Raw genomic sequence first — 23,535 nt, forward strand, 5'->3', positions numbered from 1 at the left:
GACTTACGCTGTGGGATCACATTGTGCGGTCGAGTGCACAAATTCAGAGAAAAATGCGATTGACTGTGAGAAGGTCGACCATAAGTAGCAGCCAATAATATCCTAATTACAGCACAGGAAGGATAAATCAAGGGTTTTTCGAGTTGGAGTTGAGAAATGTTGAGTTTATGAGCTAATTTAATCAATTTATATTAAAATATTGGCAACGTATTCTGTTCTAGTATGTGTGCGGCAAGATTAACTGAAATCAGCAGTTTCCATGGTTGAATGGAAATTGCTACATAATTTTCTGGACTGATTGGAATACGTGCAATCTTAATCCATTCCAGGATGGCGCGGTCATCACAAGTTTCGTCGCAGTGAGTATGGGTCGTGTGGTCGGTGTCATTATTCTCAGAGATGAAAGAGTAAGTTCACATGTATGTGACAGTTGTTTCGATCACGATTTTTGTTTTCCACTGTTGACTTCGAGCTAGACATTTATTCCATTACCGGTGAAAATGAATGGAGCATGAGTGAGTAGAAAATTTGCCGCAGTTACTCCTTCAACATAAGTGTCCCAAGCAGAGGAGTTATTCGCCTGAAAAATTTAGGAAAGTTCGTATCGAACAACGACTCAGCTTCATAAATACAAATAGGAACGATGACGGTTTCCTCTTCGACGGGGACCACAAAAATACTGTTTACAGGCCATATGCGGATTCGAACAAGTTTAACCGTTTGTAGTGATACGGTGACTCACATTGTAGTATCAGCAAATGTATTGTAATTGTTTAACCCAATACCATGTTGATGTTGGGTCAGCACTACTTTTGATTTGCATCATATAGAAGGCCGTACACATTTCAACATTTAAGCTATCAGATGGACAACAGAAAATACTCTGGAAGACAAGACAGGTTGCTTTTTTTATAGAGTAAAGGGTGTGCGAGTTTTGTTGCTGGATTGCACCTGTCTATCGTCACGAGTGTTCCACGACGCTAACCATCCAGTGTAAGCTCATTTAGGGAAACGAATTAACTGTTTTTTATCAAACAGTGAACCACTGCTAGCCTAGTTATGGTCAAAAACGGACAGACCATGACAAGCACAGACCATCGCTGACCACGTCTGACAAAGATTGAGCGACACGACGGTAAACCAGTGGCGAACGTGCTGAAGGGATGTAAAACCTACTTTCATCCATGGACGAAACGCCTTGCTGTTGATGAAAGTAGCTATCTCACATGAAAACAGAGCAAGCTTTAGTTGTGCTAGCATGTGTTCTTGTTTACCCACTTTGACGTTGAGGAACTCTTTGGTATGCTGCGTATACTATGACTGCAGATAAATTCGCGGACGTAAACGAGTGTCCTTCCAGGTGTAGGAACATATCATTTTCGAAGCTTTCACACACGGCATTATACTACGTATGTATTTCAGCGTTTTACATCTAAGGGCTCCAGTTTTCCGTCAACAATGGTCCTTGCTATTGTGGGTATAAAAATAAGTATACATGAAGCGGCAAAAAAAGAATTTGGTGTCCAAACAGAGCAAAGCAAATCTTAGGTTGTCTTTAATCTCTCCAACGAATTTACAAGGAAGCCGTTTTTGAGTGAATTTTTCTTTATAATACGCTGAATGTTGTGTTCTACCCAACAGCTTCCCCTTCAACTGTTTGTACTGCAGCCTTCGGTAACCTTCGGTAGGGTGTACGTTTAGGCTCTCTTCACTTCACTTTTCAATGAACATTTCATCTACCCCATGCTTGCTGATGTAGGCTTATGTACTCCCTTTCGAACAATGTCAGCTAAAGCTGAATGAGGTGATATCAAGTAAAAGTGCTTAGCGTTATTTCGGGGTATCTGAAAGAGCCCACAACTCAAGGGTCGTTAGAAAACAGAACCACTAACAGAACTACTACAAAGGGATGCGTCTTGTGGAGACTTCATCTCGTTGGTGCCACATTAGTCTCCTCTCATCTTGCACCAATATATCCGTTTGAGAAATTAGGCGGCCTCCTGAAAGTTGCAGTTGAATGCGCCCGAATCTACATGACTAATGCTGTCAGTATTTTTTTCGTCTACAACATTTTATTTAAAAGTGTATTAATTAATCAAGACCAACAACTACGGACCGTAACGCATCGTGACACTTCGATCGGTTTCGCAGTGGCCTATTAGATGAGCTCCAAGAGGGACGAAGTTCGTGGGCTGTCGAGGAGTTTTCAGTAGGCTCATGAGTAATATGTTGATTTGAAGTTGATGATCGTCCTTTATGATAAGTCATGGGCTCATAAGTAAGCAGCAAGTTTAAATGACTCACAAGGTCTACAATTTTTGTGAAGCAGTTCTTAAGGTATAATAACGCGGATGTGCGCAACGCTTGTGGGTCATGACTGAAACATCTTCGAAATCATTCTGACCGACCGGAAGGAAGCGTTGCACTAGAGCGCCAAACGTTTACTGATAGTGTGCCATCCACTTTGAACACTATACGAGATGTCACATGGCGTGGCACTTCTAGCGACATTCGTGAATTCGTCATGCTATTCTGTTTTCAAGTGAAATGGTGTTATGAAATTGCCTAACAAGACTCCGGAGATTTCTGTCACTGGAACCCAGAAGTCTAACATGGAGTGCTTTTTTCCTTTACGGCATTCTTAATTAGTGATTCAAATACATCAGAACAGCATATTAGCTATGGCTGCAATTTCTTCTCGCTCCTTACTAAAAATGAACAAAATAGCACCCTTCTAAATCCACGAGATCTTTTTAACGCCCATACTCTATGTCAAAGTGGCAAACAGGTAATACTTGCTGAGACATTATACTCCCGGCTAAAATCTGTCGTGATCATTAGAAATCCTTGTTTAAAACCTGGGAACAAGTGTATCCCCGTCAAACTTCACACAAGAGTTCTTGTGGTTGTCGTATTCAGGGCCATCAGTATTTCTGGTTAGATGATCCTCACCAGCAGCATCATCAACATAATCAGCGAGCAGTTCAGGCAGTGGAAAAGAAAGATGAAGAGGATGGGATGTTGTAATTCAGCAGCAATTCTGGCAACGCTTAACCCAGGGAACCCAATCGAATGGTCGCTTTCTGATTAACATGCTCACAGGTGTGCCATCTGGATATCCGACCACCACAAGTGCAGTCAGTGTCGTAAACGAAGCTAAACTACTTACTTTTTAGCAAGTAGTGCAGTCACTATAGTGGTCTTTCCTGCATCAGGTAAGGATCGAAATACCGGAAAAACTTGCATTTGATCTCTTGGAGTATTTTGGTCACCAGGTGACCAAGAATAAATCTTGAGCTTAGTGATGCAGTCGGCAGTGGGCAGTCGGCTTTTATTGACGCACCAAGCGAAATTTCTGCAGTCGATTTCGATCTGCTTAAAGGTCAGGAGGATTTGGGAAGTTATCTTAAACATATCTTTTTGATCTGCTTTTGTCAGTTTCCTCTGGTCAGCGGATGTAGCAGACACTTAGTTTGACCGGAAATAGTTCCTTGTAGAAATGACAGTATTATTGTGGACATTAACTATCTGGCTTTTACTACTTTTTGGCTTTAATCCTATCAAAACTTAGAGGGGTTATGTGTAGTGGCATCTGTCTTTGTGTACTGGGCAGTTGCAGCCATCCGAATGGGCGGCTGGTAGTAGTAAGTAGTAAACAGGATAACAAGAAAGGGGCTTGCTCGAGAACAACTTACATGGAATGTGCTGCTAACAATAGCGAATTTTATATGCCCTAAGAGTTGTGAAAAACGTTATCAAATAGATATGGTAGCAGTCACCTCGTCCTACGCAAGTTGATAGGCCAGTACGTATAACAGAAAGTACGGAACTGTGAAAATGATATAAAAGTTAAACTTGGACTCGGAGATCCGGTAAGATTTCAAATTATCGACAATGTAGTCAAAAATGATCAGAAATAGATTGGCCATACGGAGGGGATTCAAAGCACAGTTTGGTCGGCAGGCGCGCCACATTTCGAGCGGCGCCACAAAATAAAATGGAGATAACCCTGCCTACTGCCACAATGCGAAATATGTTTGGACTGCTACGGGCGAATAGAAGGTGCAAAATGTAAAAAATCATATGCTAAGTGAACTTATGATCGTGCGGATAGCGTAGTGGACTTTCTCTAACCATCTGCTTTTGATCCACGTTCGCACCTGTTCTATCTTTGCAGAAGCGGGCGTGAAAATTGGGAGTTACGCAGGCTGCGAGCCTTTAAATCTCCCACATTGATTAGTAATGCACGTTTACTTGCGACGGACGAGAAGAAATCGGAAACAGTTAATATGAAAATACGAAAAGGTTTGATGGCTTACCACTAGACTGAATAGACCCAACACTTCAGTAATACTATCCCTGTGAGCAACCGAAATTTTCGATATGCAGCATCAAGGCTTGCTGGTTTGGGAAATCGGGCAAGAAATAAGCATTGATTTGTCAAGCACTTCAAAAATAAAATTCGTCAAACTTAATGAAGCTGGTGCACTTCGGAAGGCCGCCATACCTAATGAAACCTGATGGAGGGCCAATTCGAGCTGAATGATTGATACGCAGATAGAATACAGTATTTACTTATTTGCAGCTAAAAGAATAAACATAATCTCAGAGGTGATAAAAGTACGATATGACTGAAATATCCAGGAATCTGTTTCCATCGAACCAGCCTGCATTGTGAAGATTTTTTGAGGTACTATCATTCCACTCCGATTCTACTGGTGTTAGTCAGTTCTCATTCTGTAATGTCTGCAGCATTTTCACAAGCGTAAACTTTGTCCTACAATACGCATGGTTAAGTATATCGCGTTTGTTTATGTCAGGCTTGAGAAACTTTAATCACACTAGTTTTTGTTAGTGGCCTACGTTTTACTGCCCACGGATCTACAAGCCACGTTAACTTAGGAAGGCGATATTTGGATTATGTTTGATACTATTGAACTTACATCCGAAGACGATCAGACTCAAACATTCAGTGCCATTATTCGTGCATACCCACAATAAAGTTGGAAACATATCTGGGACAAACATGTTCTTTCCGGGCCGCACTTTTGAGCGTAAAAACTGTGGAAGTTGCTCGGCGGATGCACATTCATTAAGCTGATGATTGTGCCGTTACTTCGAGCATCGAACACCTTTTTGGATAGTTCCTAAATAGAGCGCGTGACGTGCAATAAAGTTAAATAAATTAAGAAATCAGGAGTCTGGAAGGGTGAGGTAAACTATTTCCCTGCCACATTTCCTTTGTCTGAAGGAACCCACATTTTTAAGAATGTGACAATGTCCTACAATTGACACAGTAGGTGCACTTATTTTCAGTCCCCCCCTCACGCAATTCTTGTGAAGTAAATAATGTTTTGGTAATCCTGTTTAGAGGTAGCCTTCTTTCTTTAAGAAGCATAAGCACCTTTGACTGTTTCAAATAATACTCATAATCGTTATTTGTTTTGGATTGTTTTGTTGACCTTTTCACAGGAAATCGAATGGATAAGAGCACACTATGATATTGAGGAATTTATTCACTACGGGCACCATGCTCGTAACGAGCATGCCACAGTGTATCATTTTGCACTAGCTGCGAACTACCACTGCCGACGTACATTGTTTCTTCGCGAGGTGCTGAGGCTCGCAAACAAAACGTGTATTTATTATCGGATCTTGCCACCATATGCAAAGGATGCGGTGAGTCTTGTTTGATGCCCATGCTTTTAATGGTTTCCAAGGTGGATTTGTACTGGTTACTCCCACGACACTTCTTAATAGTACATGGGATCGGAAGGTAGAGCCTGACCCTTATGGATTTACGCAACAAATGAGGACTATCAAATAACGGTCGGACAGAATTCACTTCAGTCAAATTATACTTTGCGGAGCTGATGCCACATTTTGTACGTCCCACCAGATTGAACAGTCGACTGGCGGCTGTTTTCTGTGCGTGTTCTCCACTAGACTGGCGTTTTTTGTAGCCGACCCGTTTTTCGGAAGTGGCAAGGTAACGAAACAGACCATGATGACAGGTTTTCGTGCGACACGCATGTAAGTCGAATATGAAGTTGGCTCACTGCAGACTTATCCACAGCAATGGTGTGATAATTATCACAATCGACTTTTATCCGATATGTGCAGATATTCTGCGCAGTAAGATATTGTGGCTGAGGTACAATCTTGTAACCGATACGTATTAGTTCTCGGAGAACTTGAAGAAAAAATTTCATTGTAGCTACGAGCTGCTTGTAACTCGAAAGTGGATGGAGTCCGTCAAATACTGTAATTCGGTCTTAGGAAGAGATCCAGCTAGACTCAGCTGAGTCCCCAATAAAACTAACTTGGTGTGCAACTAAGACTATTAGGCGGGATATTTGACCTATCCTGCTAGTATACTTTAGCCTAATACGAGAATCTGGTTAGGAAATCCATCAAGTAGACTGAAAAATACAGAGGTGTTCTAAAACTCCTCGCATAGTTCGAATAACAATACAGTGTCGTAATTTGATATCAGAACAACCAAGTGTTCACTTTCGACCTCAACACATAATCGGATATCATCATAATTGAATACAAACGTACCATAAATCTATGAGAAATTTCAAGTTTCCATGTTTAATAGCCGTAGAATCTTCGTGCATTTATCTCACCGTTCAACCGTGTAAATGCTACGCAAACAAATGCTCTTCAGTGGCCACTTCGGACCCCAGACTCTGCTGGTCAGCAACGTAAAAATAGACATACTTAACGACAAAATTCTCACGCAGCTATTTACTCAGCATTGCACCTCATCCCTCTAAACTGACTTTTCCCTAGAAAGTTTTAGATCAAACAGTTTGACGCATGATTGATAGCCACCTTTTATCTGTTTCAACCTTAAGTTTGCATGCAATAGCAGGAGTATATTCCCAACTAACCTGAAAGAAATGTGGATCACTGATGGGATTTCTATTCTTTTATTAGGGTATGCTCTCCTGATGCGAATGCCTTAGCCAGATGTAGGTGCAGAAATGCGTTATGCTGATAGCAATGGAAACGTTTTTCGGTAGCAATTTCATCGTTCAGTGGAGTTAACAAAGAACCAATGTACAAGAGATCCCAAATCGATTGAAAATCGACAGGTCATGCATTTACCAAAACTATCGCCTTTAAACGGATTTATGGGATTAGCATGCTAATGCATCTAGTCAGATGGCAAATGGGTTTATTGAGGGGGACAGTGATAATGGGTGCGGTGCCGGCTAGCCACATTGCTTTTGCATGCTTTTTCCATCCTATGCATCTAGATTGCAAATGGGTTTATTGAGGGGGACAGTGATAATGGGTGCGGTGCCGGCTAGCCACATTGCTTTTGCATGCTTTTTCCATCCTCTGATCCTGCATGCGGTTTCCACTGGACTTGGGTGTACTGACAATGTAAATAAGCAAAGATGTGCACTGTACTAACCGTTTTACTGCAATACCTTTTCGGTGCATAGGTTTTAGGTCAACTGAAAGAAAACGCGGAGGTTGAAATACTCCAGATGCTCAGGCTTAGAGGGGAGAAGTCGAGATTCTGAGGTTGATTTCTAACCCTTCCGCCATAAGCTTTATACTTTTCCTAAGGGTGTGGGAGAAGACTAGGGGACGGGTGGCGTTAGGCGGTGGATACGGACAGGAATTAGTTTACTATCGTTTGTAGGTGCCATCCGCTAGCACGACTGTTCCGTTTATGGAAACGTCGATGCGGCCTACTGTCCGCTAAACATCCAAATAACCATCAATTCCTTCCGGCATCAGAAGCCACCCACTGGCATCCTAGCCTACTGCAACGGATCACTTGTTCGTAGTTTTTCTGTGTATAAACCAATTCGGACGGCTTTAGACTATTTACTGATAGCAAATATGTATTGCATCAAAAATCTGCTACTTTGGACCTCATGATGGTTGCCAAGAACGACTAAGTTTCTGTCGATTTGAGAATCTATTAGTATCAAAACTGGCATTGCGGTATGACGCATCTTTGGTAAATTCTTATCCGGACATTTTGGCGGTAAAGAGACAGATATGAACACTTTGTTGGTGGTCAGACGTTTTGTAATTGCGTTCGGCACACTTAACGGTGAAGATTTCAACTAACGTCAAGAAACTTTATCCTGAATGTCAAAGCAGACTCTACATTTTCGAACTTTTTCCAGGTGACTGTCAACCTGCCATTTGTAAACTAACATACCCGACAGTAGGAATCACCTTTGATTTGCAGTGACGAGAACCTCGGAAAGATACACTAGGTTCCCGATTTGCGGTCCTATTTCTTTGAAGGGATTTGTCTACATGGATGTCAGTGAATAAAGTTTAGTTAGAACTTGCAGAATGAGGGAAATAAAGTGTTATCCGAAAGAAAGTACAAAAGAAGCAGACTAGAGAGTTGAAGGATTATCAGTTCACTCCAAATATGCCAAGTGTAATCGCCAGGCAAAAACAAATCTGGTTGTCGTTTGTCTTCGTAAACAACAATAAGGTGTTGCAGATTTACCAAGATTACTGAAAGAACGACTTATCAAACGAAAAACATCGTGCAACCGTTGGGATTTTTTCATCGATGTCTAGCATTTCTTCTAAACACCTCTCTGAATTCCTTGTGCAATGGTAAGCGAATCAGGTATACACAGACCTAAAATCACCACACATGGGCTTCGCAGCGATTATTAGAAAAGATAAATAATATTTTCACTTAAGGTTAGCCTTTCGTGAGGTGGTTTCGGGTCGAAACTGTTGAATTAAACCTTAATTAAATGGTGTTTACGTTCAGAAGAAATTCTCATGAGGTGACTTCTTACCGATGATTCCTCAATAGCTATTTTGTACCGTATTTTTTATCTCCCAAACTCAGAAGTACACAAAGTCAACTTTGGTTACTTGCTTAAGTGACCTGGTCTTGGTACGACCCCGTCGGCAAATCCTTTATCCTCCAAAAGAAATCCTGGGAGAAAAGGCACCAGAGGAACGAGTTATGCATCAAGTAGATGATCCTCCAGCGTTAATGATGAGCACGGTAAAACTGTTAAGCAAACCAAGGCATGATATCAATGCACGCATCATTGTTGTAGGGGCGTCTACAACTGGACTGGCCGTCTTGGCAACCTTGGCTACATGGTAAGCATCGAAATTATCAAGAAATAAATCCAAGGTTTTAATCTAATCATTAAAAAATATGTCTGACTTAAGAATATATATAAGCCTGCTGATTAATGAACTGCTTTTCATTTGCCGCGAACAAAACTCATTGACCGTCAAGAGAATAGAGCGTGGTTATTGGAGTCTAAAAACAATTTTTGTGGCAANAATAGAGCGTCGTTATTGGATTCGAAAAACAATTTTTGTGGAAAATATTTGTATGAGACGGACCTTTACTATGTGATGAGAAAATATATGAACTCGGAATTTTTTCAATGTTTTGCGAGATCTCGAATATCGTACCAACTGAAACATTAGGCAATATGGTAAAGCACATTTAGTTGAAGCGGATTCTCATGAACGAGAGATTCAGCTGGATTCAATTAACGCCCTTGTCAAAACCAAATTAGTGTGCACAAAACTGTATTTGTCCAAGTCTGTATTTGTGCTTGCAGTATGACGCTTTTAAAATGACCGCACATTATGATCCCACTTTTGATGCATATTATGGTGGGCTTTCAAAATATCCCAGTCGGATTCACATTGGCTATGAATAAGGTACACAAACAACCGACCCACGAAGCACTTGCCACAAACTACAGGCGCAGCTGATGTCTCCTTGTCGGTGGTATTGGATTCATTTACCTAATCAGTCAAAGGCAACCATGTGGGTTATATTTCGGTAACCAACCAACCCAGTCAGACAAGTTTTCAAGAAAGACCTAAACTTCTTGCAACGCTCGGAGCAGGATAGCATTATTTCACCATGGTTAGGGTTGATTAATGGCTGGCAGTCACCGCTTGTCAACCTCAGGCACAAAAGCAGTAAAGTATGTGGGTAAAAATGGTGTTCAATTTACGACATGCGATTGGAGCAGTTGAGTGGAAGCGCTCAAGGTTGCAGAGGCTCAAGGTCACTTCTGAGAAAGACAGCGTGCATTCTGTGGGTGGTAAAATGACCCAAGTTTTGAGCAAATGGTGATGAAATAACAAGAGGAATCACATGGGTTTCAACGTCGAGGTTTGATGGTAGCTTTTCTATCTCATAGATACATCATCATATAGATATCACAACCAGGTTGAATCCACCGAAAACAGAATTGCTCGTGAAACTTGGCTGTTTCGCTTAGGTGCTATAGTAAAAAATGAAGCCAAACAGGTGTACATAGGGCATCGTAAAGGTATGCTGATAAATCAGCCTTCCAAAAACTGTGACCTCGATATTAAGCCGATTTTTCTCCGTTTTTTGAAGTTGTTGTGTGATGTCAATGTGCATTATTTTTCCCACACAAGTGTCCTCACGGCCTGCCACCTCATTTCCAGTTCTCACCTCCGTTTTAACAATCTCGTTCTGCTGTCTACCAACGGTCTTCCTGGGGATGCGCTTGAGAAGCCCGATCCACTGTTATTTCGTTTTCTGCATACTGAGTAGGTCTACCGCTTTTTACATTTCCCATTTATTGGCGCGCGACCGTGCTCATTTCCTAGACTATTGGCACTCAGATGGTTTGGTTGCGGGCGTGATCAACACTAGAGAAAATCTTTACCATTGCGGTGAATTTATCACCCTAAGTTTCTTGTACGAGTACTAGCACATACTTATGAAAGCGAGAAAGAACTTATTAAAAACAGAAACAGTGGCGAACAAGAGAGTAGATGCGATCTACGGATTTTAACATTGGTTGGGGTTGTGAAGCCAAGTTGATAGTTTCAACAATACGAAGTTCCTTTAGACTGCCATTACTCAGAATGTGTGGCTTCAAAGCAAGCTATTATATTTATTTGATTTATTTTTATTTATTTATTTGATTGCAGGGCATTGTAGGACGGGAAAATTCGACAATAAGTACGAATCTTTGCCCCCTCTGTTCTGATCATTTAGCGTGACAAACTGCTAAGTGCTAGCTCTTTCGTAATGAGTTTTTTATTGAACCAAGTAGGTTCTTTGTGTTGCACCCAAAAGGATATATGAATAATAAAGAATACCTGTTTGTTTTCGGTCGGGAAAAAATGTTGCTAGTACAGAACTAGAAAGCTCGGATTTTCGAAATGGCTGAAAACAAGACATAATCAAAGTTTTCGAAAAAGTTTAGTGCCAATCGGTAGATTTATTGCCGAACTACGTTTTGCTTTTGACACAAAAGCTTCGTCAGGCCAAGTGACTAGGTTCCGGGGTTGGTCGAGATTTAAGGCGGAAGGTAAACCAATCAGCTAAGTCAATGTAAATCTCTGTTGGGTGTCGGCCGAGGGATTTTAGTGTGTTAGAGCGGTTGAACAAGTGTTGGCTCGGTGGGGAAACCTACATGTGCTTGGGTCCAGCCAAGGGTTCGGTTCATTTGATGGTCCCTGTCGAACGTCGTTTGAACCCTCTGTTCGTTTGTGCGGATGAGCTAGTGGTAAGGTGGTTGTGTAATAGATATGTTGTGAGCTTTGGTCGGGTTGGGATTTCCACCTCCCCCCCAGTTTTTGCTAATGGTTCTACGTGGAGTGACAACCGCACCGTTATGTGTCAGCTCGGCTTATCTAAGACCGCTTTCCATACGCTCGCCAGTTCCACACCCGCGGTTCTATTCACACTGTGATGCTTAGTAATTTCCACCGTCTCGGCTATCAGCCGTTGTGGTGTGAATCGCAGTCCCCGTCTTAAGACTTCCACATTCTCCAGATCTATTCTATGTCCCGTGTCTAAGGCATGTACCACCATCGCTGAAACATACTCAATTTGCGTTTGTGCTTTAACAGAGAAAAGTTTCTTCAAGATCATCTTGATGCTGAGAAACTCCCAAATTAGAATGTTGGTGTGTGACTTACTGATTGAGCCTTGCGGCAGAGTGACATATCAGTCTATCCGACAACTTAGAGTTTTAAGAAAAACTGAAAAGATCGATCCATAGAAAAGGCTATTCGAAAGTATCATCTTGTGAATTACTGAAATAATGTTCAGCCTATGTTTATTTCTACCTTACAGGCTAGGGCTATTGCCCGCAAATGATCAGAATGATTGGTAAAGCCCGTTGTGGTCTCCATGATCGACAACGGTTTGAAGTCTAATCCAAAAGCCACAGATTTAAATGAGGTTGGGCGTTTTTGACGAACGAAGACCGGTTGCCCCGATGAATACATTGTCAGTGCAAACAAATCCAAATCTTAACTTTCGTATTATTTGCTTTTATCTGCAGATGAGTTTTGCATTCATAAGCTCATCGGTAAAGCCATGCAACTCCAAAATTAGCAATTTTATTCTGGTCCTGGAGAATAACTGCTGGTATACTTCTTTCTAGGACAAATTCGCGTTTATAAAATCCCGACTGCATTTTGACAGCTGATAATCTTGCATATTTTTTATCATTACAGTCACTGTTATCCAACTGAAGTTCTTGGGCAGTATGGATTGCGACACTGCGTACATGTTATTCGTGGAAAGCTGACCGGCATAGATAGGTAAGTCATCCAATGGATTTACTTTAGTTGAACCTGCATTATAATGGCAACCAATGACTTGACTTCTAGCGTTTCAAGGTTGAGGAACTTTGGTGATACTTCTCAAGGAATGGAGCGATACAGCGTGAATAAAACCGTCGTCTCCTTGACTCGAATTTGTGAAAGCCCTTCGAAAGCCCACCATTGGGGCTAATCAGCTTGGCAAAATCAACCAGTATACAGTATGCTCTGCTTGGACAACATACTGTAGACAGTTTGTGAAATAAATTCATTTGCAAAGTTAATTGTTGTTAATAAACCCTCGGCTGCGTTTCACTTTTAGGTTTTCTCATGATACCTTCAAGCGTAGTGTGTTACACAAAGAGAGCATACCGCGTTGTCATGATTGTGAGGCCTTCTCAGGACACATCATGTTAAAGAATACCATAAACGACAGATTCACCTAGAATTCAAGTTAGTCTTCTGTGGGAGCCAAGTTAGTCTAAAAATGAGTGAATTTTACTAAGTGGGTCCAGTTTGGGCTCAAGTCGAACATCAGATAGGCGGAACTGTGGGGACTGTGCCCATCTGATGATCCTCAGGAAGGGCGACACCGACCGTAGGCTATCAAAGACATCTCAGTAACCATGTAGGTAGTATTCTATAAAAAATTTTTGTACTAATGTTTCTGTGTGTAAATACACACCGCCTATTAACGTCATTCCACCAGCTCACGCTGGACGCAGCTGGATCCTCAAGGCTAACGAGTATATGAGGTGTAGTGTTTTGCCTTCGCCTATTGAGCAAGGCTGAAGGAATATTTGAAGTAGAATACTTGATATTCACCAATAGGGTTCTTTCAGTTTGGCGACAGATGCACGCGCGCACTGAAGTCAAAGAAAACAAGGAACTGGTGCAAGAAGATAATGCTAGTTTCTATTAGGAAAAAATGCTCTACAGTCTTTTGCTGTAAAGAGCATATAGCAGGAAGATGGGTACAAGCGCAACTGTAGGTCCAACGTCCTTTGATTCAATGGTTCTCCCACGCGACCTCGCAGATAGTCACAAAGAAGAAAGGCTGCATGTGAATGAAAGCAACTCAGCTGAGAGTGTCCTTTCTGTGTTTTTGCCTTAACACATCTTTGCATTTCCGTACTGTGCTCTGCATTTTTATTGATTACAGTACTTCTATATTGTTTTCTTTTTAAATTTATGCTTTTAATTTAGTTTCTTCCAGCGTATTACCCTTTGGAGCAACAAAAATGGAGTTTGTGCATATTTCCAAGGTTTCTTTTCAGATAAGCGGAATAGTAACATCAAACGAGGTTGCTGACCAAGCTAGAACAATATACATTGTACTTCCGACAAGACAATAACGATCGTTCCAGAATCGATCCACTGTCCATGGTCGGTTTTTTGTGGAGTTCATCAACCTGATCACTTTAGGGTAATCATCCAGGCTTAAGCCACTTTCGATTACCGAATGAAGAGCTTACCAGCTACGCTATACATTTTCACCACAAATTATCAACAACCGAAACACACCACCCCTTAGGACAGGTGAATACATGTGGGGATGTTGGACGTCTGTTTTCTTCTGTTTCCACATGTGATGCAGTGTCTTCCTGCTTTACGGGCTAGGGGAAGCATAGCAATATTTCAGTTAAATGAGGATTGCTTGAAACCAGCTGATATTTCGCGATTTAAGAGCAGTTTTTTAAAACATGCATAATTAATTCTTTCAGGAAACAATTTTAAATAATATTCGGTTTTAAAATAGTTACCGTTAAAAGATAAGCACCGTAGGTATCACAGGGCTTAGTACAACTCATCCAACTGCGGTCTCCAGTTCTGTTTATTTTATGCTACTCCAAATAGCATCATTGCGGTCTGTTGCTGGTCTTATGATGTCTCATGGTTAAATGTGTAGAATCAAATTCTAGGTTTCTGTGGTCTTTTACTTATGACTCATTTTTCACAATAGGGGAGCGTCCAAAACCTTATTTTGGTCACACTTTCTAGGTTTTGCAGAAGAATGTTCGAAGATGGCTATCACGATTGGAAATATCTTACAAGCGGAGACCATTCGCTAGTTTTTATTGGTGACCTGCCATTTCACTCGAGCATGGAATGAGGATTTCATTGAATTTTTTGACTGTTCCGATTATTTTAAATGCGTCTTTGAAAGTCATTTTGGTATTCTATTCATTCTATCTCTTGCAATTCTCAATATCGTCAAGAAAATTCAAATTCATCACTATTGACCACAAACAACGTCTAAGTTTCGACCATGTGGTGATAACAACCGGATTACAGTACCATATTTGCTCTCCGGGGACGGATGACAAGATAAAAGAGCCCATTCCCTACGAAACTCCCTTCAGAAGAACCCGTCGATTCTCGCGTGAGTGACTTGCCATGTATTAATGTGTCATGTTCATCCATCTGCTTCTTATGTTTAGTGGTGAAGAGAAAATCACAGCTGAACTTTTCCACTTTATTGTAGTAAAACAACGCCAAACTAGTTGGAGGATGGACCTGATATGCAAACAGGCGCGAAAGTGTGGATAAATAAGACCCACTTCTGACATATTATTATCATTAAGACAACTGCAGACGGTCTTTTCTTCAGGTTCTTTAAAAGCACATCACAGTGCTCGGGTCGCTGTTTCTGAGGATGTAATGCCACTCCGTAAGAAATCAAATAAACCATCGTGCACCAAAAATGTCGTTTGAAGTGAAGGTGCACCATTAAGAGACCTCGCTTTTGGTAAATAAAAAATTCCATGGGTTATCTACTAGTGGATGGAATGCATGCCAATGTTTGTCCCGTGCCAGTTTGTGAGCCGTAATTATCAGTAGGTCTCGACAGACATGATCCCTGAGAAGAACACATCTACGAATTTCCTGTATGAAAATGGGAAACGAGGGCCAGTTGGCAATTTGACGGAGGGTTTATTGTAAGTTACAAGTGACCGGAAAGATCCTTTCAGAAGCATGCAAGTACCTTGTTATGTAATTGCCTAATGTATGAAATTACATGCCACTGTGTTTGTATGGTAAAGGCACCCGAGGACATGGTAATGTATCTTTTTCTCACGAGAAAAAACCAAATAAAGGAATACTGAGTATTCTAGTTATCTCCACTATCCCACTTGTGACTAAAACAGAATCCAGGACAGTACGAAATCCCATACCTAGGATACCGAAGTAAATGCCTTTTGACAGTCTCAAACCTTGAGTAAGGACTTATGTATCCGTGTTTGGCGAGTTCATGCTCATGATAACTGAAAGACTTTTTGACCATTAAAATATTACACTGGAACGTTACTGGGATAATTAGTTCAGAATTAATGACAGTGGTGTCAGGAAAGTGAAATACTTGCCCGCTTCGATAATAACCTGTTCTAATGCAGGTCTTTTTAACGGCTTCGTGCATATGAGGTATAAGAATCTTGAGAAAACAGTTAGGAATAGCCAGTAGGTTTGTATCCCAAACTCGTATTCACTATGTAGGTTAAAAGGTTTTCATGAACAACCAGTCTTAACTCCCTATTAAAGTGCAATGTAGAGGAAATCGGAACAGTACTTAATTAATCGGTTTCTCGGCTGATTGTGTTGTTTCGTTCATTTAGTATGATTCTAAGGTACTTGCTGGTCATATCATTTTGATTTGTGTAGCAGATAAAGTGCGTTACTTTTATGGTTTCTGCAAAATAGTAAGGATAATCCCCCACTTGTGTCCAGATACCATTATTCGACCTCCAAAGGACATACTTTACACGACGAGTCACCTACAGTATCCCGGCATTCAATAGCCTTTCCACACCTAACAATTTTCTTATACATCTGTGTGGAGGTGCATTGAATCGGGAGGGAAAGACTGATCTTGCCTGTACTGTACAAAGACACCGTAATACTGCAAACTTCGTCCGTTTATTCACAATTTTAATGGAGAATGAGCGCTATACATCCAACCTGGCTGACTGTTTGGATTCATTCGATTTTACCGGGCTTTACTGAAGACGACAGTGCAAAATAGCATAATGCATCCAGTGAGACATATCTGACCAGCTAAGACGGCAGATTGTCATTTTGACGAACCTTATTCGGACTGTGTATGGTTTGCCTCAAATGGCTACCAGTAGAACATTGATTCGAATCTGAAAATGTTAGCATGCAGGCTGCACTTTATGCCGAATTTAAAGTTCCCTTGTTTTAGCCTTTCAAAGGGAATTTCGATCTAATCTTTTTTGAGCAGAGTGAGAAAGTTCATCTACGTAAGCATTTTGTCTGCTTTATTTGAATGTGGTTACACACCTTATAAACTTCACTAAATCCATTTTGATATCGGGGAATAATACGAACTCTAGTAGCCGTACCTCTAGTCTCATGGGGTTTCTAATCGGACACTGCATACCCAAGTTTTGTGATCATATGTTTATAAACAGCTTAATTCCTCCTCTCTAAGACTGCGACTGGGGTGCATAGTACGATAATGTATCGACTGTAAATGGTTTGTGATAGTGACCTAATTTCAGAAATCCTGCACTGCCCTTGTTTTGCAACTGGTTTCACAGCTAACGAATAGGAATGAAAAATTTGCCAAATTAAGAGACGAAGTAAGAGACGAGAAAAAAGATTACGTTTCAGAAGAGCTTGGTAAACAATCGGTAGTTATTATTTGGGCAACGTTTCGCTTTTGACACAAAAGCTTCATCAGGCCAAGTGAATAGGTCATCGAATTGGGCAGGTTATAAGACAGACGGGGAACCAATCAGTAAGTCCTCTTCAAACTAGATCAGTGTTGAGTGTCGATCAACGGCGCAATTGAAGGATCGCCTCCCGGCGAACAGAACCAGGGACTGTGTCTACAAAATTAAGTGTGATGACTGCACCAAGGGAACTACACCAAGGAACTACACATCAGAGTCGGAGAACATAGTAGAAAAATAAACAGGCTGCCAAGGAACGCAGCTGAATATCAAGCGCTACTGAAAAACTCGGCACGGGACACAAAGTAGATTTGGAAAATGTTTAAGCGGGGACTACGGTTCACGTCACAGAGGCTGATGGCCGAGGCGGTGGAAATCGCCAAGCATCCCAGTGTTAACAGAATGGAAGGCGTGGAACTCGCAAGCGTGTGGAGAACGGTTCTGGATTAGTCGAGCTCACACGTGTTGGTGTGCGGTCATCAGAAGGAAGAGTGGTCATCATCTGGATTCCACTGAAGGTGGGAACTGGCTAGCGTGTGGAGAACGGTCTTGGGTCACTCGGACGTACACGTGTTCGTATGCGGCCATCAGAAGTAAGAGTGGTCATCATCTGAAATCCACTTGACCTCAACCCCCCTCAAACTAAATTGTCGGAGCACTCACAACCCCACAAAGACCAGGGAAAATCTAACAGCGGCATCCGAGGTGAATCATCAAGTGAAGCACCATGAAGTGGATGATTAAGGAACGAAAAGCGATCGGAACTAATTTGGAACTCCTCCAACCCATCAATTCAAGATTTTGGCACCCATACTAGCCGAAAAGAGCCGTTAATTGACACTCAACACTGATCTAGTTTGAAGAGGACTTACTTTTGAGTATACTGAGGACTGTGTAGGATGAGTTTTATAAACTTAAATTGTGATTTGGTGAATTCAAAATATTCGCCAAAAATATTTACTGTTCATCTGAATGGGCTGAGATTCCAATAGTTATCCCATGTCAAATTGTCATTATTTTTAAGAACTTAGGAGTAAAACGCCCAAGTTTTCTTAACTGAACCGAGGGGATAATCGTGAGGATTTCGAATTGCCGCTTTGCAACTTTAGAATAGTGTCCCTTTTCCGGAGATCTCCATAAGCTTTTACTTGTCGACTCAGTACGATTGACGTCGTTCGGTCATCAGGTTTATAAACGTGAAATTTGGTAAACTATCCAAAGGACGACTAAGAAACTGACCAAACTGTCCTGCCGCCAAAGGGCCACCAGTGAAAATCGGGGCTGACATCAGTGCTGCACCCCGTGCAAGCAACTCAACGGAAATATTCCGGATGAAACCGAAAAATTTCCAAACAGTATCCTGATTCGCAACTGTTCTCATGCTATCAGCACATCGGTCTGATAGCGAAGGTGGTCGTTTTGGGCAGAACAGGTTGTACATAGTTTTAAGTGAACACACTTGGGTGGGCTGAGTAGGTATGCTTCCTTGACATGCGCACAAAGATTTATTGCACATCGGTGTTTCTAAATATCCTCCTTACTTGGTATCAGTGTTGCGTGTATCACGGAATAGAAACAATACGAGCTGAACGTGCATGGCTATATTCACTTTTACGTGTTTGTTAGCGTGTTGGTATGAAGTAACCTTGAATGAGAATTTCGATTCGATCCAATGCAGCAGTCTAGTTTACAGTGAGCGGTTGGTTGGAGGCGCCCTGGTATGACAATTCGGAAGTGCACGTTGCCCGACTTGAATGGAAGGGTAGTGTTTCACATCTTTACCTCAGCCCATCTCAGTGTTCATGACTGGTTAGCTGTCTATATACATTATTTTGCAAACAGCGCAGTAGTTGTGATCTGAGCTAGAGTAAAACAGCTGTTCACCGGCTCGGTGATTACGCCTGGGTAAGACGTCGGTCGAACTGAGTGTGAACTATGATTGCGGGCGCCAACAGCGTTTCTTTTAAATTCTTTTAAAATTCGACATGCTTTATCAGTAACTATTGATTTCCTAACAATCTAAGGTCTTGAGTGAGCCTGCGGCAGAAGTGATATTTGACTAATTTGCACGACAGCAGATTACTGACCGTGTAAAGACACGTGACTACGGGTACTCCGCGACGAATCGTTGTTTTTGGATGGGCCGAACTCTGCCTGTTTCACTCCTACAATTTAATAGGATGAGGTCCAGCCTGCAAAGTTGTTCCGTAATTCCTGCTCAACTACTAGCGGGTTTTGTTGGCATAGATGACTCAGGTGGTGAGAAGATAAGCCGTAAACCATTTTGTTCCACCAAGAGTTCTCCTGGACGAAGGTTTCTTAGATAGAAGCACCTAACCAACTTCAAAGTAGAAGATTACCACTTAATTCTCCTATAACGAAAAATGCCATTGTTGAGCAAATGTGATGCTAATTTGTTACCACCCAAAGTGATAAAGCTCTACCAAGTACTGACCCAGTGCAGATCAACCTCAAGTAATTATTTATCGTTCAGAACGGGTCAGTGTCAGTCTGTGAACTGATAACTGCATTGGTATTCCATCCATAACATCAATCCATCCGCATGTATTATTAACAAAAATGGAGCGTGTGAAAATGCTGTGAGTAACTTGGGTCAAAATGGTAACCTGCATGATTCAATATCTCACTCTTTGTTGGCGATTCCAACCGTTACATTTTCACCCACTGTACACACAAAACTCTTATTGGTAATGGACTCCGACAGACTTGAAATTGGTCACACTCCCTCTTTCGTGTTTGTTTGGGTTTGTATTTGAAGAAATCGTGCTTGCCAACCCAACCAAAGCGGTTTGTTATCTCCTTATTACGCGCTAAATTCAGTTTCTCACCAGGCTAGAAAGAACTCCCTTTTTGTTTGTAAGTGAACTCTGACTAGTTCCTTCCCCAGGCTGTTATTGGAATGTTTACACACGTCCTTTCGCCTTAACATGCATTGAGATTGCACGAATTGGATATTACCAAGGGATCACGAATAAAATGAAAAAAAAAATAATATTACACATGCTGACCTTGTCATTTTTCGAGTTTATGCAGGAGTTTCAGTTCATCAAGTTCAAATTTGTTTGTACATCACTTCGAATGTTCCACCAAAGTCCTTTGATTACTAGTTCTATCCGGTTTAATTTACCTCAAAACAGTCAACTACCCGACGGCTTTAAGACCAAAAAACCTGTTTCTGATCAACGATTGGGTGGATGCCTCCAACGTGGTGGATTGGGTCCGCACAAAATACCTAACCAACCTGAGTACGGATGAACTCAATGTGCCTGAATGGAAAAAGAAAAGAGTAGAATACTTAAAGCCCACTTATTCCGATAATGAGGACAGCCTGAGAGCCAGTACAGAAGACCTGGAGGAATGCTTAAATGAAGAGAACAAAATTATTGTTTACGGATACAATCTGGACTGTTATACTTGTGTTGAAGCTTTATTGGAGTGTGGTGTACCCGGCGGACTTATCCTGATGGTGCAGCCTCCAAGGCTCGAGGGCGAAGTAAGTTGAGCTTCTTCCGGTGTGTAACGTAAACTACAGTATGCAAATCAAAGGGCCACACAAAAGCTTTTGTCACCTCCAAACATAGCGTGTGACAAGTAGAATAACCTAATTCGTTCAAGAGAACAGCAATGTAGCGGATATCTGTGAAGGTTCGAGTAATCAAGTAAAGTGCGATGAGGTTTGCATACCAATCTGACGGCAAGTAAAACGAAGTACGTAGGTTTTCGCATAAAATAGTCCTGCAGTCGTACAAGTAACACATTTCCAAAAGTACAGAAATACGCGGATTCCTTTGCAGCTAAGTTATTGAGAAGATGAAAATTTTAATCCTCCAGGTTAGAAACAATAAAAAGAGCCCACGAACAAAAAAAACTTATGTTCAGTTTCCTGATCACATCCTTGACACCAAACAGGCCACCACTGATATCCGTGCATTTCGCAAATTTTACGGTTGTACAATTGTCAGCCTCCTTTTACTTAGTGTTAAAAATGTTTATCAGGCTCCCTAACAGGTTCATTTGATTCACTGTCATCAAACAATAGGACACTAGTATTTTCGAGTATCGCTGACCATGTGTTGCGTAATCGATACGGTGTACGTTTGTTACTTTGATCAATATGTTTCACATCGCACGTTTCCGTCGATTGCGGGCAGGCAGAAGATGGCTTGCCGTGATCTGTCCCTGCTGATTGACAATCGATCTTCCTAACAGCATGCTTTTCATATGTCCATTATTCCGGCTAACAGAAACTGCCTTTTGAAGACAGAAAGGTGTCGTCCGCGGTCGAAATGGAACTTGGCAGGGCGGAAGTTCGTGTGCTTCGTGGCTGCACTCTCCTTGAATGGGATAAAAATGACCCTCCTGATATAGAAGAACTCAGTGAAGTGACCTTTGTCTCGAACAAGGAGACTTTGACTATAAAGTGCAAAGTGGGTTGAAAAATGAAGTAATAATTCTGTGTGCACAACTTTTCATTTGCAGATTACCGACAAATCCTCAGTTAATCTTCCAACACAGACCTTGATCTGGTTCTTCAGATGACCTAGGGAATGCCGCTCTTGTGCCGTGTGAGGGAAGGCAGAAGTGGCTGTCTTGGAAGACAAGATCTGATGAACTCTACTTGTCTGGAAATACCAGGTGGTTTGTGTTTTAGAGAACTAGTCACACCTGATTTACAATGAAGGGCAAATATCGTTGCAGCGCAATCCAAATTTTTGGGTCCTTGAGAGGACGATTGATATCACCAGATCAACTGACTATAATGGTGTCCGTTTTTAATAACTTACTATCTATTTCTCTTCAGGTGATCATGCTCCAGTAGATTTACACGACAGAAGCAACTTGGTGTGATGGTAGCTGATGGCGAGTGAGGTTCGTGAGGTGCGCATTGACAACGACTTCAAAGAATGATAAGGCAACCATAGACTGCTTTTTGGTATTTTACTGTAGATTAACCTTGCTCGCGCAACAAGATGTTGACCAGAATTTCCAAACTTGTTCTTCAAATTATAAAGTTTTGAGAAGTGTTGACTTTCTCCCAAACTATAAGCAGGCTTAACACACTACGCAGTTGGCCTGGACCGAATGAGGAGAATGTCAACTGCACCTCATTTATAAGGAAGGCGAACATTCATACACGGAATGTGGAAAGGGTAGTGGATATCTTCAATGGCCATTTTTCCAGCCCGGGTCCCATCGTTACTCATCTTAACGACATTGATACAGAAATAGTCGGTTCACAACCTCGCAGTAATTCGTGGCCCAGCCGATGCTTGTATTTACTTAGACTGATTTTTGTTGTAGCCAGCCGATGAGAATGAAAAGATGTGTGTACGTAGAAAATTTATCTCATGCCTGTTACCTCCAGCAATCTTTTTGTTAGGAGGAAATCTAACTCACGTATTTGGACCACAGCTCCCGGTCAGTCACATCGAGAATCGAAAGGCTTCTGACTTCGTTCTTCCTATGTCAATGATTATGATAAAGAATAGCATTTTAATAGGAAATTTGTCACTTTGAAAGTGTAAAACAGCCCAAAGAGAATTCTACTTTAAAAAACCCAAAGCGATGCGCTTACTTTCCCGGCTGTTGCAGAAAAGTTTTAGTGGAATGTCCACCAGGTCCGATAAGAAAACCAACATAATTAATGCATGACCCAGTGCGGCACATCTAACACTTTGCATCGCGCGGAGTAAAGAGTATAAGAAAATGCCTAAGTGGAACTTCTGCAGTAAGGAAGACTTTCCCTATAGTGAATCTCAGTCACCGAGAGTGATGTGAAAATGTAATGTTTTCCTACTCTTTTTTAATCACCTAAATCTTAGCTGCTTTCCACGCCGTTTTTACGTGTTCTAAGTGGCCGAGTGGTGATTCCCCGTCCAAACATTTTCGCGTGGAACTTTGTTGTTTATCCCCAAAAGGATAGCGGAATCTGTTAAGTCTGATCCACAGTCTAAAGACTGACGAAAAAGCACTGGACACAAAGACCCGAGATTTGTAAGAGTCGGTACATTTTGAAATTGTGAGAAACACGGCTAAATAGGCCATTCATCAATGTTCCTATCGTTTGCTTTGGTTGGCCGAAGTTTTGGAAGAATATTTCACTTTGTCTGAGGCGCCCAACGCAACACCCACTTAGCCATTACTTAGTCCTAACGAAAGCTTGGAAGGAAAAAACAGTCGGTCTTGAATTGCTTTCTGCTTGTCTAAGGCTGGAACAGTGCCTGTTCGGTGCCCAAGGGCA

At 41.5% G+C, this 23,535-nt stretch overlaps 1 protein-coding gene across 1 annotated transcript in view; it reads left to right on the forward strand.

Moving 5' to 3' along the window:
* T265_02896 (hypothetical protein) overlaps positions 1 to 23,535 on the forward strand; it is a gene marked incomplete at both ends in the record, with an annotated part of 62,785 nt that overhangs the window by 9,635 nt on the left and 29,615 nt on the right. The window contains 8 exons of the mRNA XM_009167249.1: positions 330 to 407; positions 5,473 to 5,679; positions 8,855 to 9,117; positions 10,462 to 10,566; positions 12,493 to 12,579; positions 14,799 to 14,962; positions 20,432 to 20,787; positions 21,539 to 21,721. Of these exons, the coding sequence (XP_009165513.1) occupies positions 330 to 407; positions 5,473 to 5,679; positions 8,855 to 9,117; positions 10,462 to 10,566; positions 12,493 to 12,579; positions 14,799 to 14,962; positions 20,432 to 20,787; positions 21,539 to 21,721 (1,443 nt within the window). The remainder of the gene's footprint in view (positions 1 to 329; positions 408 to 5,472; positions 5,680 to 8,854; positions 9,118 to 10,461; positions 10,567 to 12,492; positions 12,580 to 14,798; positions 14,963 to 20,431; positions 20,788 to 21,538; positions 21,722 to 23,535) is intronic.

Source organism: Opisthorchis viverrini (genome assembly GCF_000715545.1).
Source record: "Opisthorchis viverrini unplaced genomic scaffold opera_v5_40, whole genome shotgun sequence".
Lineage (NCBI taxonomy): Eukaryota > Metazoa > Platyhelminthes > Trematoda > Opisthorchiida > Opisthorchiidae > Opisthorchis > Opisthorchis viverrini.